The sequence below is a fragment of the Lates calcarifer genome, linkage group LG7_1, assembly GCF_001640805.2.
Source record: "Lates calcarifer isolate ASB-BC8 linkage group LG7_1, TLL_Latcal_v3, whole genome shotgun sequence".
Classification (NCBI taxonomy): domain Eukaryota; kingdom Metazoa; phylum Chordata; class Actinopteri; family Centropomidae; genus Lates; species Lates calcarifer.
This window is the reverse complement of record NC_066839.1, coordinates 14,562,746-14,582,483: the sequence shown is the minus strand read 5'-3', so window position 1 is coordinate 14,582,483 and position 19,738 is coordinate 14,562,746. Positions and strand designations below refer to the sequence as shown.

At 40.6% G+C, this 19,738-nt stretch overlaps 1 protein-coding gene across 1 annotated transcript; it reads right to left on the bottom strand.

The window, feature by feature from the left end:
* Nucleotides 1–515: 515 nt before the first annotated feature.
* On the bottom strand, nucleotides 516–17,891 carry arhgap18 (Rho GTPase activating protein 18). The gene is made up of 18 exons (XM_018696158.2): nucleotides 17,498–17,891; nucleotides 11,039–11,285; nucleotides 9,657–9,795; nucleotides 8,724–8,806; nucleotides 8,328–8,480; nucleotides 7,374–7,437; nucleotides 6,668–6,786; nucleotides 5,766–5,837; nucleotides 5,503–5,596; nucleotides 5,171–5,262; nucleotides 4,828–4,905; nucleotides 4,554–4,713; nucleotides 4,357–4,439; nucleotides 4,041–4,247; nucleotides 3,759–3,893; nucleotides 2,669–2,790; nucleotides 2,477–2,532; nucleotides 516–2,353 (listed from the first exon to the last, which is right to left on the bottom strand). Exons 1-18 carry the CDS (start codon nucleotides 17,632–17,634, stop codon nucleotides 2,262–2,264), a joined length of 2,133 nt encoding a protein of 710 aa, XP_018551674.1. The 5' UTR covers nucleotides 17,635–17,891; the 3' UTR covers nucleotides 516–2,261.
* Between the last annotated feature and the right edge of the window lie 1,847 nt (nucleotides 17,892–19,738).

The following is a 19,738-nucleotide window of genomic DNA, read 5'->3' as shown; positions in this document are numbered from 1 at the left end:
ACTGCAGACCTAACGACTTACTAGTAAACAAAGCACTTTTAAACTCTTTAGATTAACAGTTACAACTACAGATATAATAGCTAATCTTTAAAGAACACAGTCAAAATGTTTGAGAATAAAGTAGCAGCTTTATGTTGCAAATTGGTATGCTACAAAAGTATCCTTTAGTTTCATGGAAGGCCCTGCATTGGGTCAAGAATAAGAATGCCTGGCATCTCATAAGTTTATTTTTAATAATATTCTTGCCCTTCCAAATTGGCTGTAATATTCTTCTTATTCATTCTGTTGCATAATGGTTTCAGCAGCTTCAGAATATTACTTTCCCATCAAAACCCACAACACTGATCCACTCTTGGATATTGTCATGATGATATGCAAAAATGAGCCAAATCTTCTCTCAGAAGTCACCAAACTCTAAAAAATACTGATCACAGAGCAGTCTCTGACTAAAGGTTTTCCCATTGTGCATTCACTTTGTTTGGTCCTTTGTATACAAAAGCACTCATACCAGCAGATGTGGTAATTAATAACTGCATGTTTATTTACAGGCTGTTTTAGTGGTCATTTCAGAGGCAGTAATAAAACAAAGACATCAATATTTGGGGAAAAAACATTCACAGTAAACAAGACAATGCAAGGCAGGGAGAGACAGAGTCTTTAAAAAAAAGTGACATGTTGTTTGTATTCCACAGCTTTTCACAAGAGAGACATCTGTGATTTTTGACTTTGCGCTGCAGAAATGATCCTCCACAGGCTGCTGAAACTATGAGAAAGCACACAGAATCAGCTAAGCCTGGTATTGTATTAGCCAAGAAAAACACAAATATGTGCCAAAAAAATAAAACAGATTTTCTATTCTTGACAAAATTCAACTTCTGCCAATGTATTATATCAACTGACATCCAAACTGGAGAAGAGTCAAAGAGCCAAAATCATAACAATAAATGCCAAAAGAATTAGTGTGCAGATACTGTTTGGACCCATTTTGTTAGAGTGTATCATTTCATAAGGCCATTTATACAGTGAGAAATGTATTTCTTCAAAATTATTATGTAAGAATCTGCCATATTTTTTAAAATGATCATGTCTTTGGTACAAAACTTGTAAGGCAATTGACTTTGATTTATTCCACATAAACTCTTATATGTATATAAATATGCGGAAATGCGTCTCTTCACATTTGTACACTGATGTCGAGCCGTTTTTAAAGATGGATTCACACATTAACACACTCAAACATCCACGGTTCAAAAAGCTGTAACGTACAGTGAATATTAATGTACCATAAAAACAGTGATGTCGTCATTGCGTGCCCTGGTTACCTGTCACTGACAGCATTAAACCCAAAATGACAGTTTGTGCTGCTTCTGCTATGCTCACTGTGGAGGTGGACCAGAGAAGGGGCCCCTTCCTCACATATAACTCACAGCTCTGGACCCCTAAGGTACATCCATTCACTCCACTGTTCATTCCTTCCTGGTTATAGTGAAGTGCTTCCATACAAAGACATTCAATATTGAGACCATTAACTTTTTTGGGCTCTTAACAAAGACAATATTCTGAAAACTGGCCAACAGAAAAGTTGATGCTCATCATTTAATAGAATTTAGATACTATTTTGCCCCACACTATATTATTTCAGCTTATTATTGCAGGTACAACAAAGTGATTAGTGGTAATAAATCACAGTATACAAATAAAAATACTTAACAGTATCACACAATATAAAGAATCACAATATTGTGAGTCAAGCTCTGAGACTAGAGGAAACAATATATTTCCACCAGTGTTCAACAGTGGTCTGTCAGGAGTATAGAGATGATATTGTGTTTCAACTGCACTACTGTACTGTTCTTCAGGCATGTGTTACCTGAGGTGCAAGATTCCAGTACGCAGCATAAGGCGGGATGGAAAAAAATGATAAGGTTTGTGATGAAAACTGTGTTATTTTCCTTTATTCTTGTCTCAGAGTTCTGGTTTATTCTAAGAACTGGAGAAGAAATATATTACCACACATTTCACTTAAATAGGTTTTCATAAGTTTTTAAACTGCCGTTGGAATATTATCTTTTTTGGGGGGGTAGATTTCAAAGCCAATCAAATGTGTGGAACCATGTTAAACAGTCTATGATAAAAACTCTGTATGCTACAAATGAATGGTCCAACTATGTCCAGGTGATGTCTCTTTCTCATTAGGATACTGTTGTTGAGAACAGGGAGCAGTCCAGCGTATAGCAGGGTGTGTGATAGTAGGAACGAGTTTATCGCTGCACAGCTTTGATGACCCACTCTGCTGTAGGGTTCAGCTGGAAGAGGTCTTTCATGTACGTTTCCCCATCTAGACATCTCTCCTCTTAGAGAAGGAGAACGACAGAGAGAGAGAGAAAGACATGTTTGACAGATGGACATGATGTGCTGTTGTTTATTCTAAGATGGATTACTATAATCAAATTGTGTTATTAGGAGCGGGTCTTACTGATATTTCCACCGATCTCATAGAGACACAGCTCTTCTCGTTTCACTGCCACCAAACTGGGAGGACGAGGAGAGAGAGGGAGAAAAACAGTAAGAGAAAGAGGTAAGGAGACATTAAGAAAGGACAGGCCTCACAAAGGCAAGGCAAACATTTGTACGAGAGTGTGCAAAGTGTTGTATGTACACACATTACCTGTCTTGGCTGAGGAAGCGTGTTAATACATCAGCAGCTTGTAACTCTGCAGTGAGCTCAACTGCCATAGAAACTTTACTGAACTGGGGCGCTTGGACCCGAATAAACCCCTGTGAACTCTCCTGGTTGTAAACACAGACATAGACAGACAGAGACACACAGTGAGAGAGGAAAGAGAAACACACAGTCATTCACACAGACATAAACACTGTCCCCATCAACACACAAACACTCACATGAGATGGGGACTTAAGAGGACTAAAGAATGTGGACTTGGAGAAATTCTGCCTGTTTTGTTTAATAAACTCCAAACACTGTCTGGTGTCACAACACTTAGCTGAGCAGAGTGTCAAGAGCTCAGTTCCAAGTTACTCATTCACCACTATACTGCCAAGAAGAACAGACCCAATCTAACACAGTGGCCTGTTTGTTTCATTAAGTTTGGTTAACATGGTTCAGGTGCGAGTGCATCACACATTGCTACCTGAGAGCAAAACACTAACTAGTGTGGAGAAAGAACTTCAAACTAGAAAATACTTCTAGTTTAAGGAGACAAAGCTGATTGGGAGTCAGATGTTGACATGTCTTATAAAGTGATCCACTGTCCTGTATTTGGCTCCTGATGCCCACCTGTTGCACTATGGAAAAATATGCTTGCATTGGAACAGCATTCTCATACAGCACCACTAGAGGTCACTGTTACTCAACTGACTATCTACACAACTCTCAGAGCTGTGCTGTATAATTAGATATCTTGGTATTAAATTGCTATTAAATTGTCATCTAGGCTTTTATTTTTACTAATTATTTCTATTTAGCTATTAGGTTATGAGTGTCTGTTTAATAAGATTTAAATCATTACATATTATTATATGGTTCAGAATGTGTATGTTTTATATACAAGGCCTAACAATACATTTGATTTACGCAACCATGTAAGCAAAATGTGTGGTAGGTGTTAGGTTGTTTGATGATCCTAAATCTACTGAAAAACACTCCCTGATTAGCATATTTCTCAGTAGGATTATTAACAGCGATTTCTCAAAGTAGGTCACTGACCTCTACATAAGCTGGAAATTAAAACTCCTACCTCAGGGACAGCTTTATCAGACGGTTTGTCAGTGGTAATCTTCTTTAGCAGCTTTCTTACAGCTCTCTCTTTATTTTGTTTCCGCTGACTTTCCATGTTTTGTTGCCTGACCTGGGTCACGATGAACTTGGGGATCTAGAGAGAAGATACGCACATAAAAGTGAGATTTGACACCCTTAGTACAACATATTACCCTCATTCATTCTAAAAGGAAAAACTAATCTTGATGTTTTTCTTCTTTTACATTGTTTTCAACTGTACAAATGCTCTTTTGATCCTTACTGTCCACAGAAGATTCTGGTATCTAATGAGCAAGCGGACAATGTTGGCTGTGCTGGTTGCCATGGAGAACTCCTGTTGTTCCGTGACCTTGGAGCGGAAGCCTTTGAACATAAAAATGTTGGGTGCCATGACAACTGAGACATTGTTGAGCGTCATTTTATTCTTGGCCTGATGGTCAATCACACGCTGGAAGAACTCTACTAATGCCTAGGGAAGAAAACAGGGAAAAAAAAATTACAATAGTGAGAGTTGAGAGTTTCTCAGAGGGAAATGATTTAGTGAACTGAAAAATGTTTGAAGCTGAGTGTGCGTCTACCTTCAGAGTGTCCCGATTGGGCTCAGGTAACAAAAGGACTAGGAGGTTCAAAGCCTGCAGCTGTTGCTTCTTTGTGGGGAGCTCTGTAAACACACAGCATAGAAACCCTTAATACACGTCAGTTCACTGTCTCATAATGTGACTGTAAAGCTCTTGTGGGTTAGGCAGAATACATTATGAGCAGATGATGTACATACTGTTGACAGAAATAAATGCGCTGAGGTACTCCACAGTCAATAATGGATGGGGTAACTCCCTGATGAACAGCTTCAGAAGGCTAGCAGCATCGTGCTGCTTCAACTGTGGCCATGGAAACATCCCGTCATAGAAAGAGGACTCGAGCTCCTGGCACAGTGACTGGATATGGGACGGAAACAAATGCACACAGGGACACGTTTCGCGTGCGATCAGCTTCAGGAACAAGTGCGTAGAGTGTGTCTGTGGTGGTGGCTGTCAAATACTTTGACCAACCTTGACTCTAGTGGCCGCTCCAGGGATCCGTAGCAAGCCCTCTGTGTCTAATCCTTCCTCCTCGATATGACTGATGAGCTAGAGATAAGAGGGGCATTGCATTTAGGTAAAACACCACTAGAAGAAAGTGGAAGGATGATAGTTTAAGTTGGATACACTGATAATAATGATTCCAGTACGGTACCAGTCCCATATGCTTTAGGTTCAGGTTGTACTGTGTGTAATGTAAACTGTGGGATCCATATAGAAAATACAGTAAGATGCACTGATATATTGCAGCTGTCTCACTGCTGTTGAACTGTCCGTGACTCAGACTGACAATTTGACCACCTGACATGCTCACCCTCTGCAGTATGAATGGCACTTTGGTCCCAGGAGCCCGCCTCTGGTCCTGATCCAATAAAGTGGCGAGGGGAACAGCGAACAGACCACTTTCTGCACACACTCACACAAACACAATTTGCATGCATAATACCAATGCTGGTTGTTTGTACTAATTTTAGCCATTTTTAATGACAGGTGTGTGTGTATGCGTGGCAGTGTTTGTAAATATACCTGCTTGTGTGTGTGTGTGTGTAAATACTATTATTCTGCAATGAGAAAGCCTGAGTTTTGTTTAGCCTTCAGGGCCTTCCCACAACTGTGTCAATATTGTGTGTGTGGTGTGTGTGTTACCTTTAGTCTTAACTTTGACAGCTTTGTGCGCCTTAAGGTCTATCCCAGCAGTGTCAAACAGAGCAGTCATCTCCACAAGCACCAGCCTACGCACCTAGAACATTAAAAAAACAAAAAAGGGCACAAGGACATGAATGTTATAATAGCTGCACTTAGAAACAACTTAACTGACGCACCTCTTACAGGAAACTTTGTTTTGCAAAGGCTTATCATAATCTAAACACACACACATCCACAGATAATACACATTAACTTTTACTTACCTTTTTCATATCCAGGGGCGACAGATCTCCTATCCTGGTCTGACCTGTTTTATCTCGGAGCAGCTTGAAATTCTAGAAAAGACAAACAAGGGAGAGCAGGAGACAGAGGGTTGGCAGGAAACACTGTGCCAAATTAATATTTGACTGTATTTACTTTAACATGTAGATGGTGTAATACTGAATTGATTAAACTGAATGAGGAGTGACAGCAGTGAAAATAATCTGTTCAACCACCAGATGTCGCTATGGACCAGTTCTTCACACACACACACACACACACACACACCACACACACACACACCACACACACACACACACACTGCTTTCTGCTGACCTTGATGCTCAATTTAAGTCTAATGGTGCTATTTTACTATAACTAATTTATTGAGTAACTATGCAAACTGTATTTGGATGTATGTTACTGGATTTTACATTTCATTCTCCATTTATATTCAGTTTCTACTACATTACAAGCCAAACTGTTGACAAAACTGTACAAAACAGCACAATAAAACAAGTAAATACATGTCTTGTGGTTAAACAGCAAGTCAAACATTCAATGGCAGCTAATATCCAACTGTTTTCATAATTAATCGGATTATATTTCATTGAGGTGTAACAAAGATAAAAATTTTGTCACTCAGGTAGTAAAAAAATCATTCCTGTGCAGCGAAGTTCCTGAATTTCTGTTGCCAGATCTGTTTCTGCTATCTCTGCTAATCATTGAGCCACAACAATTAATAAGCTGTCAGAAATTCATAATAACAATGTATGTGCAGCCACTTTATTCACTGGAGCTGCAATGCTAGCTCCTCCACAAGTACAGACCCGCTCAGTTTAACAGTGAAGAAACATACTGCTGAGGAAGTGTGTGAACATGTGTGTACAAGTATGTGGCTCACTGGTAGTTTGTCGTCGGGAGAGTTGGGGCTGGTGTTGACCTTCAGTCCTTGATGGTTATCCTTATAATTGAGTGCCTGCTCTGAAAATGCCACTTCAACGTTCAGTTCTGTCTCTGTTTCTGTTGAGACACACACACACACACACACATACACACACAAAAAAAAAAGTGATTAAACACAGGACCACACAAGTAGCTCATTTAAACTGTGTTTGTGTCCAGCTGAAAATACAGACAGATAGTTGAGTGTATTTTCATATATTTCATGTCAAAGTGTTTTAGTCACTATGGCAGGGAGAGGAAGAAAAAGAGCCCCACTGACTTTTCAGTTCCTTTAATATATTGATGAATGAATCCAAATATTTAGGCTTTACCTGATGTTTGCACTCATTTTACAATGATGTAAAATATAGAAAAGCTCATTTTAATGTTGTGTAGATCTGGAATAAAAGTATCATTGTATTCTTATAGCATATATTTCCACTTAGTCTTTTTTATTCCATTTTATTGTAGCCAAAAACAGCACACCTTCTAAACATCTGCTGAATATTTACAAGGTAAAAATAATGTGCTGTTGTGTTGTACTGCTATTCTAAAATATGTTTAAGAGTTGCTAGGCAGATGTTTATTATGGCCTCAGTTAGTCATTCTCCATGCCGACTCATACGGCGTGTGTGCGTGTGTCTGCGGGAGTATGTCGCACATACCAGCTGAGGTGACATCTCTTTGTCCATTCTCACTTCCCCTTTTGAGTTTACTTGGCTGCTCATCCTGCAGCACACAGCACAACACAGAGACGCATGAGTGTACAGCACATAGTTTAATGTTCAACAAGTTCACAAATTCACACAGTAACCCCCCAACCCCACCACCCCAAAGTACATTTTTTCAAGTTACATATTATCCTGTCTGTTAATTAGTGGACAATCTGTGTATCTAAGTAACTGTAGGTTGAAAACAGCTTACTCTGTAGTAGTTTGGACTAGTGGTAGTATACTTACTTCCACTAACTATAATAAAACCTAATTCCTATGTTTTCCATTTACTGAAGATCAATCCAGTCAACCCAGTATCATGTATTGATGGGACTTGATTTTGCAGAAATAAAATGGGGCTAACTGAGCACTGATCACTGGCAGACTGTGACTGGAGAAGTAATAACAAATGTGGCAAAGGTAGCAAAGTTGTGGCCACTTCCTTTGTGGTAAAAGAAAAAAGGAAATGCCAAATTTCTGTGTTGTAGTGGAAATGTTCAATTCATTCTATTAAAGAGGGAAGAGATTCATATCACTAATCCAGCAAGATTTCATGTCCTGCATTATCACTGCTTGCTGAGATTTTGTGACCTCAATTAGCACAATGCTGAAATTAAAATAATACATTTTGGGAAATACACTTATTCACCATCTTGCTGAGACAGCCTGGCTAGTACTCACAACTTTTTTTAATATGGATTAAATAAATGCAATTTAACGAGTTGTTTGGTGAGCTTTAGCGGCGCGCTTTATGCTAAGCTAAGCTAACTGGCTACTAGTTTTAGCTTCATATTTAGCATACAGTCATGAGTGGTATCATTCTTTTCATCTAACTCTTGGCAAGTGAGAGATAAGACAAGAGATGAAACAGTCTGATGTTGTGTGTGTCCATGTGCGTCATCTAACCTTTTCAGGAGGTCTGAATATATCCCTAACATCAGGAACGTGTTGTCGGTTGCGTCGCCGTAGCAATGTCTGCTGTAGTGATGCCACACGACGTTCTACAGCCGCCGCCTGAGTTCTGGTTAGTGTGGACAGGAACACTGCGCTGTCCTCTTCCTGTCAATAAATCAACCAGAATCAGACATGAGTCACTTAGTATAACATCCATCTACCTGTACATCTATTTAATATCTTTTTGTCTTTTATTAAATACATTTTTTACTGATATGAACAGGTTTCAAACCACAGCAAACAGTCCATGCTCATTCACATATCTGAACTGCAAATATGAAACTGATAAACTATGACTCAACCTGGACTCAGGTCTCACTAATTAAATAAGGGATAGACGATCGACACCTGATCCTGGTCAGTGGCCAATGAATCATCAAACAGTCGTGCTAGTCCCGCCTCTGTAAGCCACGCCTCCTCCTGCTCTCCTTCTGGAGGAAAAAAGAAGAGGGAAAGATGCAAAAGGAAAGGTGAGGGATATTTTTCAGTTTGGTCCCTGAGATTAAACATGACAAACATCATTTTGTGATAGGAAATGAGGGGAGACCAATATAAAAAAGCCTCTTATTTGTCCCCATGCAAGACACTTAGACAATTCTACAGGTGCAGGAAAGGGAAAGGAGTAACCACAGACAGAAGTGGGTGCACATATTATACAGGAAGAGTGTGTTTGCTGAGAACAATAGTCTTCATAAACAAGCTAAATAAGACTCACAGAAATACACATTCCTCACGTGCAAAGCAACACAGAGCCAGTCTGCACAGCCCTGAGCTGACAGGACAGTTTTTGATAAACAGCATTTACATGTCAAAGTCACTTCAGACCACTCTACTTTTAACTTTAAGTTTGCAAACTGACCACAAAGAGACACAAAATGACAATAAAGAGATGCAAAACAATAAAAGGAGACACAAAGAGAAACAAAATTAGTCTGTGTTGTTTTTGTGTCTCAAAGAGTCTCAGAGTTCTGGTTCACCTGCAAAATACAACAAAGATAGAACAATGACCAACAACTTTCACTCTGGGTGTCTTTCTCCTATGTAGGAGGCCTTTTACACGTCTGTTCCCCGGGGCCGATTATTTCACAATCCATCTGTGTTTGGAACCACACATATGCCCAGACCATCCCATAATGAAATTCTGTTACTGCATTACATTTCCTCTGAGCAGAAAGCTCTAAATCAAGAATAAAAACGACTGTCTGTGTACACTAGCAAATGGAAGAAAAGTGGGCTGTTTATCTCTTATTCAGTTCTGTCCATGGACACCGTGTAACCTACCCTCAGGAATTTTCTGCTGCTCGTCCTCTTGAACTTCCCCTTCTCCTCCACCTTCTCCTCTCCCTGCTTCTCCTCCTGAGCAGGTGATATTCTCCACCTCCTTCCAGTAGTCGTCCATCTCCAGCTCGTCCAGAGAGTCCTGCAAGACGTGTGGACGCACAAAGACAGGGAGTTCATCGTTTGCAATTTCAAATTCACATTCCTGTTTCACATCCCCTTTCAGTGCCAGATACGATGCAAAGAGATAACAAATAACAGCCAGTCTGAACAAGTCTCAAAAGTGGCTGTAGCCGGTTGGTCTCAGATAACACAAACACACTGACGTAAAACACCTAAAATTTAAACAGACCTTGGAGTGCGTTACTCCACCTCGCTCTGCTTTTCCAAAAACAGCACTTAACTTAACTTAAAGTCTCCATGCTGGTGTTGAGTGCACACACATTCTCAGGAAACTCACCAGAGAGATCCAAAACACATCTAACTATAGATTACTTGAGACCTGAGCGATGAGGGACTACAATTGTGTGCCTGCCAACCAAACCCCCTGTAAAATGTTAACAGTTACGATTTAGACATTTATAGCAGGCATTGTTATCCAGAGTCGCTACAATAGCAGGAGAAGGTTGCTGCATGAAAATCCCACCAAGGCAAAACTTGGAGGAGACAACACTGTCTGGCTGACCACTAGATACACATGTAGGGCTGCAAAATTCCAGGAATTTTCAAAGTTGGACACTTTTCATGGGAAATAATGGGAATATATGGGAATTAACAGGAATTAATGTGAATTAAATGGACATTTGTAAAATTGCAGGTTTGATTTGCCATCTGATTGAGTAGTGTTCATCTATTCATCTATTCATTTATCCAGCATCAATTGTAAAATATTTTTAAATACTATTCCAATTGTTAAGATAACTAGTTTTATATCTGTGCAGGGCAGTGCATTAGTGTTTTTACAAGCTTTTTTCTCATCTTATACTACAGAGCAATGACACATGCACCTTCTGATGTGTGGATACATTTCATGCATGTCTTCTTATGACAAAACAAAATGTTTATATATGATGCAGTTTGTATAAATTACCCCAAATTTCCAATAAATTACCATTAATTCAGGTAAATTCTAGTTAATTCATATATATTCCTGGAAAGTTCCCAAGGAAAGTTTCCAACGGAATATTTCCAAAATTCCCCAGTTTAACTTCCCAAGGAAAGTTTCTGGAAATTTTCCACCCCTTTGCAACCCTATACACATGCATAACCATTATGCATAGGTATTAAATAGTCATGTCAGTTATCACATTTCCCTAGTTGAATGTTTAGAACATCTGCTCACAAGTGGAGTGCTACCGTTTTTCATCACATCGTTTACAGCCTACCTGAGAGTTACTGCGCTGACATGAGGGTCGTGGTCTGGTCCTGGAATTGGGACTGTGCCTGGGGCTGGAGCCAGGCTTTGGGCTGGAAGAGAGCTGAGACTTGGGGCAAGCAGCGGAGCTGGGATTGGGGAGTGACGACGGCTCGGTGCTGCTGGTTTTGGTAATACTGGTGGTAGAGGCAGGCCCGTATCTGTCTCCATGTTGTGTGTTTTGGTTTTGTTGAACTGTGTAGTGGCCCGTTCGGCGGCTAGAAGAGAGACAGACAGGTGGAGACAGAGAAATTAAGTCAGACAGTTAGAAAGACACATCTGGTTATTTGGCACAAAGCTTGCTAACACAAGTTAAAACTTGGCTGACATTGCTCAGCAAATGAAAAAAATCTGGTTCTCACAAGTCACAGTGAAACTCACTCCTGGGCACAATTGTGTAATTTGTAGCTGTGCTCTTTGCACCTTGTTTACCGATTACGCCATAACAGATCTCATAACAGTACCTGTCATAAATATATTCCTGGATTATAAATGTTGGATTGTCTGAGAACTGACTGTGTTTGTTGTGCTCTATAAAACAGGTACGTGCGCAGTGACGTTTCAAAAAGCACGTTTTGTCTTTGCTTTCATTTACATCCAAATGTCAGCTTGCAGTGAATGTTAGTACGCCTTTAATGGCAGGAGAGGAGAGAGATACTTTATGACACAAGGCGGTCAGTGAGTCAGACAGGCACAAGTCGGCCAAAGACTCTGACTAAAGACGAGCCAGCGGTGTGTTGAATTCCCAGCCAGTCAACTAATGAGGACAACATCAGCAGGGACTAAGAATAGCAGCTCTCACACAGCTTGAACTTCACTTAGCTAGCTCTACACAGTCAAGCTCATCTCAGCATACAGTTCACTAGTGCTGTTTAGCTAAGACACAGTGAACCACTAGGTTAGGATGATCTCATACAGGTTGTATAATTATAATACCTGTCATTGTGTGTTATCAGACATATTTACACACACATACACTCGAGGATGTGAAGTAGCCACCCATATGATAATCAGTGCACAACTTATCAATATGAGCAGTCAAGGGAAGAAACATGCACACTCACAAACACATGGTTACAATGTTTGCAGAGCAGGGAGGTATAACTGCTACTGTTTGGTATTATATTTTATAATTATAACATCTGAAAGAGTGACAGCAAAGAAAATGGCCACAGTGCTACCACAGTACATCACCTCAGTGCCTCAGGGTGCTGGAGGGAGTTGTACAAAATAACTGTCTGACCCATTATGGATTTTTGATGCTGATACTGATATTGATATTTGACACTTAAAAAAAATCCACTGCCAATAGATTAGTCAGTGATTTTTTAAAAATACAAACTGATTATATGAACAAAAATCTTGATACAGATCACATAACTTTTTCAATATTCTCACATTTCCAATCAATTTTTTAAGGGCAAATTGAAAATGTGCATAAAAGAGATGGATGGAAGCCCAGATAATGTGTGTTTGACGGTGGGGTCTCACAAATTCTTTGGTTTTGCTGATGCCCAGCTGAATGTCCCCTTTGTTGTGACAGGAAGTTACACAGCACATTCTCATTCTCTCTGCCCTCTTCCATCAGCTCTGTCTCTCATTCTTTCTTTCCCACTTCAAGCTATAGTTATTATTGCCAATCAAGCTGAAAGGTTGCTGTCAACTGTGCTGTCATAAATCCATCTACTCATTAATCATCAGTCTAATCTCACCTATCCAAACACACTGTCATAAAAAAACACTGTCACATTTTTCCAGTTGTATATTTGTCAGTGGAGCTGTTAAAGTTGAGCCCTGACACAGATACAACTGGAAGTAAATGTGTCAGTGCTTCATGTGATGCCAAAGATTAAAGTCTCTGGAACACTGATTTAAATGTATCATGTTGAAATGAAAGAAACATCCACCAGTAAGGAGGGGGGAAATAGAAACCTTAGATAATTGTTAGCAATACTGTAAGGAATCAAGTATACAAGACATGAAAACCATGTTCCAGATCAAGATACTACTATTAATATATCAGACACAATTATGACCATATAGGGCAAAAGGCCCTGTACGGAGCTATAGTTTGTCCAGCTAGAAACATGGCAGTGAAACATGGTGGACTCTGCTGGAGAGACCCCGTTCCCTATATAGACATAAATGGCTTATTCTAAGTGAATGAGTGTTACACACTGGTCCTTTGAAAAAACAAATATTGTCTAAATAAAGCTATTATACTGCCCAGTCACTAGGAAATGGGTGCACTGTAGATACAAATAATGATGTTTATATTGGTCACTAAACATATTTAACTACAATGAAATGCAATAAAGGAATGAAATTACTTTGTCATGTAAGAGTGAACAGCATGAAGCTGATGTGCTGTATTAATTAATTTGGAATTATCAGCAGAGTATTAAACTGAGGGTTCCTGCTGAGGCAAAGCCACATACCAAAGCAGACTTCCTGCCCCACACACACACACATTGTGTACACACTAATAAACCGATGAAAAAAACATAGGTAAATATAGACACACACACACTTTGATCTGGTTTCAACAAAGCACATCAGGTATTTTGCCAACAATGACCTCCTCCTCTCCTTCCTTCCACCAATCTCCTCCCCTCTTCCTCTTCTTGTCATCTCCTTCCTCTCCTCCTACACCTCGCCTGGGACTTGTGTTGTCTCCTTTTCCTTTCTGTTTCGTACACTGTATTCTCTCTCCTGCATTTTCCCATCTCCTTTCCTCTCTTCTCCCCTCCTTTTTGACCTTCTCCCACTAGGATTTGTTTAAGCTCTCTGTGATAACACATACAGAAACACGCTGCCTGACTCCTCTGTTCCTCTTTGTTTGGAAAATAGCAAACTTAGCAGGTCATTCTCCTCCACTTCTTTGTCTTGAACACCCCACCAACTGAAATATTTTCCTCTGTGAGGAATGGCAAAAATGTCCTTGTTTTCTGATATGCTTGAGAAGACGTGTTTACCTTCATCCAGAACTACAGTATGAACAGTTTGTTAGTTCTCCATAGGATGAACTGTAAAAACTAAAAAGTGATCCCTTAGCCATTCATCTAGTGCCATTATTCATCAGCTATCTGCAGGTGTTTTAGGTGTTGGTCCAAATCAACAAGAAGTAGTAGCTGTTCCTATTGATTGGCTATAAGGCTCTGATGCAACAGACACCTGTTTTGAATTATCTGACTGGCTGAGACTCACTCATGCCTCATTTTCCATTTAACTACAATCCTGTGGAGCAAGAAAATATATTTACAAGCCTGTTAAAGATTAAGCTTTGCAGGTTCTATGGCATGTCAGTTTTAGTTGATCACCCTGGGTGATTTGCCAATCTGTGACAATCTGTGAAAAGCAAGTGCAGGCGAGCTTCCTCTGAGTGAATGGAGTGAGTGGAGCTACACCCACAGCATTAAATGTGAACGTCAAGACCACAGCACAGAAACCACAATAATGCACAGTTTTACATAGTACACATGACTTTGGTCCATTTCACACACACTCATAAAAGGTCAGATGGGCTGCCCTTGTGAGCAAAACAAACACATTCTCTCTCTGGCACACTTTCATACATACATGCGCAAATGACCTTTACAAGAAAACACTGTTGCAGCTGTGTGAGTGATTGTTCTACTCTTTGTACCTTTATCCACACACCTTTTATCAGCTTGATAGAGCTGCCGACAAAGATGAAGTGCGCGCGCGTGTGTGTGTGTGTATGTCACTCTGTGAGGTGCAAAAGGGAACAGTATCAGCCAACAAAGAACAAGTTCAGCACCGATGACTTGAATATGAGTCAAGACGTGAGGAAGTGAACTTGAGTTCACTATTTGAGCCCACATGACTTGAATGTATCACTGCAGTGACAAAGAGCTCCCAAGTCCACTGGTGCATTCTTCATGGCACAAAAAATATGATACCCTTACATTAATAATCATGACAGTTTTAATTAAAGTACTGTATTTCAGTCTAAGTACATGTTGTAAATAGTACCTCTTTATTTTTACTGAAGTCAAACTCTGAATGGGAGTTCAGTTAGAGGAATAGGATGAGACATGTCTCATCTCACATTGAGACATGAGTGGTATCCATCATGTTTCACACGTGGAAAGCAAACAAGTGTGTTTCCCAAGATGTTGAACTGTTCCTTTAAAGGATCTGAGTCGTTTTCCCAACACTGGAAATGGATGATGTAAAAGATTATTACTTTTTTTTTTTTTTTATGGTTTTGCACCTTCAAATAAACTGCGAACAATGGACAGCTGGAGAAGTAAGAAGGGGGGGGAGAGGATGAGAAGTGTGTTTGTGTGTGTGTGTGTGTGTGTGTGGTATTCCCATTTGCATTTGCATCAACAGGTGCCAGCTGCCCTCTGCAAGGACAGAGGCTGCCTCTGTTCCCCCCCCCCACACACACACACATACACATACAGTTACTGGTCTCAGCAGTGACCCACCAACTGAATACATCATCTGCCTTTAGCTGTGATGAATCTACACCATATGATACAATATGATAATGTTCTTTATATGTGTCTCTATTCTTCTGTTATGACTTCTGTTACTCTGAGTGACAGTATGCTAAAGGAACGGCCATGATGACCTTTTTCTTGCAGTCCATGCTTATCTGGCACCGTGTAACCCATCACAGCTCGTCTTCCTTTCAACAGATGTCATTTCCTGTGCAGTGTTGTATTTCTGCTGGCTGTCTGTTGCATCACACACATGGTATATTTGAACCATGTGTGTCCCCCGGCCACTATTTACATAAATACTTTGGGAAGTGCTTCCCCCTACTCATACAGTGGAAAACACAGCAGAAACACAATGCTGTTAACTAAAAGCTGAGCTAAGCCTCCTGTCATCTGAATTACCAAAAAAAAAACAAAAAAAAAAAACAGACATCCATGTGAAAGACTCCCAGCAGACACGTAACCTAAGGCTCCTTAGGTCGGATGACCAGTGCTGGTAATAGGCCAGCAGCTTTCTGTCTGTCTGTCTATCTGTCTCTCATTTCCTGACCAGGGGAAACAATGACCACAAAACTAAGCCTTCAAGTCAACCTAGACAGGACACACACACACACACACACACACACTCACTCTGCTGTGGGAGGTGAGACAAAGGCAGACTGTAATGTGATGCTCTTTTTTTCCCCAAGCTAGCTGGAGAAGTCATCTGGAACATACAAACACACATATACACATACCGTACACACACACTTGCATACACACAGAGACAGGTGTGTGCGTCTGAATACCAGCTGGACTCGGTTGTTTACCTTTACCACACCACGGTTATTGACAGCGGTTGTTTGCTGACCTAAACATGCACTGGACACACACACACACACAGCCAAATTTGGCCTGGACGAATAAACAAGTGTGTTATAAATAAAAGAGTGTAACTGTACAGTTGCTTCCATATAAGCTTAGTTCCTGTTCAGTGTTTCCTCCGTGTTAGCTGCTCTTTTAATTTTAGCTGCAGACTCAAAATGAGACTTTTCCTCACTGTAAGAAGGCGACAACAAGGTTATTATGCCATGAGGAAATCATGGCATCATAACCAGTTATAAACAAAAGGAGCGATAACAAGTCTATATGGTGGGTCAGACAGCAGTCTAATCATGAAAAAAAACAAATGAGGGGATTTTCTGTTGGAAGAGTGGCTTGGCTTTCCGGCTTTTTCTCTAAAGACATTACAAATAGTGAAAAAGACCCTTGACAGTTTCCCAAGTTGATTGTTCTGCCTGACTGAAAACCCAAAGATGTTCAATTTGTGATTTGACAGAAGAGAGAAAAGAAGCAAATCCTCACATTTGCAAAGCTGAAACCATCAAACAGGTGAACAGTTAGCCTGTTAGATTTAAGGTGATCAGGTAGTTCATCGATCAGAAAAAGGGTTTCAGCTCTGCTTAAACCAAAGTCCAACTGAAAGACACTATGGGGCTGTTTTCTAATATATGCTGATTCAGAGCAGTGGTTTTAATATTGCAGTCTTATGAAGGGGAAGTATTATCTGTAGACCTGGAGTGGTTTCTAAGTTAGAGTTAGACCGGCAACCTTGCAAAATCTGGGCTGTAATAACAAAGTCAAGGTGAACCTGCTGATCTGCTGATTAGGGAATGTGCTAGAGGAAAGACATAACCCAAGGCCAGGGGCGGAGCTGGCCCCGTGGTAACAATAAAAGACCAAGTTTCCTGCCAGGGAGCAGCTAACAAACTTACTGCTGGGTTTAGGTGGTGAGTTCAATGTAAGTCATCTGCACAGTCAACATCATAGTTTCATTTCTCTTAAGTTGAAAATGAGGAAAATAACAGAATCATTGTGACCTTTGCTCTCTCACACACATACACATGTACACACACTGCCCTCGATTTTACATGGTGTATTAGCCTAAAGCTACACCTGCACACACTCGCATGTCCCACCTGGGCACGGTGGACTCGTGGTCCTGGGCTGAGGGACAGCTGCTGGGAGCACACAGGCCAGTTTTCGGTAACAGTTCCGCGTTGCTGTGGTAACCCGTTAAAACCACTCCCTGGGTCTGCTGCTGCTGCCGACTCATGTTTCTCCTCCTTCTTCTCTTCTTCTTCTTCCTCCTGCTTTACTCTCAGCTGACATCCAAACACCGGCGGACAGGCGCTCTACCCGACCACCTGTGGATCTGTCTGTAGTGGATCTATCTGCCTGTTCTTTCCATCGCTGGGCTGTTATGTCGCCGACTCATTCTGACATCAGACTCTCCTCCTTCCTTCCCTCCGTCTCCCTCTTGTTCTCTCCTTTCTCTACAACTTGTCTGTGTGTGTCAGAGAGGCAGGACAGGGGCCGGATCACAGATACAGCACTGCACAGGGATTGGCTGAAACCGCAGGGCAAAGTTTGATAGGTGATGGCGCCCCCTACTGCTAGTGAAGTGCACTGACTGATAACTTTAGGAAAGAGTTTCCATAAATTAAGATCAGATGCCATCATTTGCAGTATATTTTATTAGAATGAATTTATCCATAAGCTGCTACATGCTACAGCATTCAATATTTTATTTGTTGTTTTGGCTCTGTGCGTATTAGATTAGAAAATGAGGCAACATTATGAAGTTAAAAGTGTTTGAGGGAGTTCACATCCTTATTAGGTGAAACATGGAGGAATATTCGTCCATGTTTACACTCTCACACTCTCCCAGATTTTGGGTTATCTTCCTCATGCACATACAGTCCAAAACAAACACTAAGGTTTTTAAGGCCAAACAGCAGATGAGTCCTTGACTGTCCCAAGTTAGTCGACAAATGATGGTGCAGTTCTCTGGCTGAAAGACCAAACCACAGGCCAAAAAAATCCAACAAAACAAGCAAGAACATTCTTGGGAATCTTTCTAAATTCTTATGACAATTTAATGTTCAAATATTGAGTCGATGGCACCTGACTGTGAAGCAACTGCCATATCAGCATCAACACAAGTGGGTCAAGGAGAGGAGTCAAAACAACATGTAGACTACACAAGAATAAAAAGCATTATACACACACACAAACACACCAGCACTCAAGCACACAGTATTTCTCTCATTCACGTTCTCCTTACCTGAGATGAAGGTAGTAGGTGAGTCTGGAGACCATTGTATCTGTCTGTCTTTCACAGAGCATGACCCTATGGCCATGTGCTGCGAGATGATGGTAAACACTCACACACTGTGGCGAGTGGATTAACCAGAGGTCAATCAGATTTTTCTGCTCCTCCATCTGCCCCTCCCTACCTCTGATCCCGTCATCCCACCTTCCCCTCCTCTCGTCCTTCACCACTACTCTAGACCTCTATCCTCCCTATTTTTTTACCTCTCTCTCTTCATTACTGCTTTGCTGTATTCCCATCATGGCCTCCTCCTGCTGACCACCTTTACACCTTGTAGCAGAAGTCACATAATATGGCAGCTTGTTCTGGCGTGTGTGCTAAAGGTGAGGAATAGAGGACAGCAGAGCAGTTGCCTGGGAGACAGCTGATAATGGATCAGTAAAAATATAATAGTGAGCTCTGCCAAATTTAGAATATCATAAAACAAATAATTCATATTGGAAAGATGTTATAAATTTCATATTTTAATACCACATTTATCTCAGTTGTGCAATATCTAATATTTCATGCACTCTGATTTCTTATGTTGTAGCCACATTCTTCACATCATTCAGTGAGGGAGTAGAACACAGTATGGAGACAGACTGCTTACATTTGCCCCCTAGTGTCTGTTGGTTCACACAACTACATTACATTCCCTAGCAGCACTCCCTCTCAGCCCTCACAGCTTTACTTTACTAATGTATTGCACATCCTTCTCAGCCTCTCGTCCCATCTGCTGCTAATCAGATTAAACGACTGCTGTCTGAACTGTTCTGACCAACAACATACAGTCAGTCAGCAATTTATATTCTCACCTATAAATAAAGACACTTCTCGTATTGAGCACAAATTATTTTATACCCGCAGCCCTTATAAAAGGCGCATTAATGACGTCAATCATCTTCTAAATGTAAGAGTAGCCTTATGTCACAATTAAGGAGAACAGACAGCTCAGCACCATACGTTTGATCCTGAAGCTCAACTCAAATGACATTTTTTAAAAAGACATCAAGTCTACAATTCATCTACACCAAAGACAAGACATCTTAGAAGTGAAACAGTG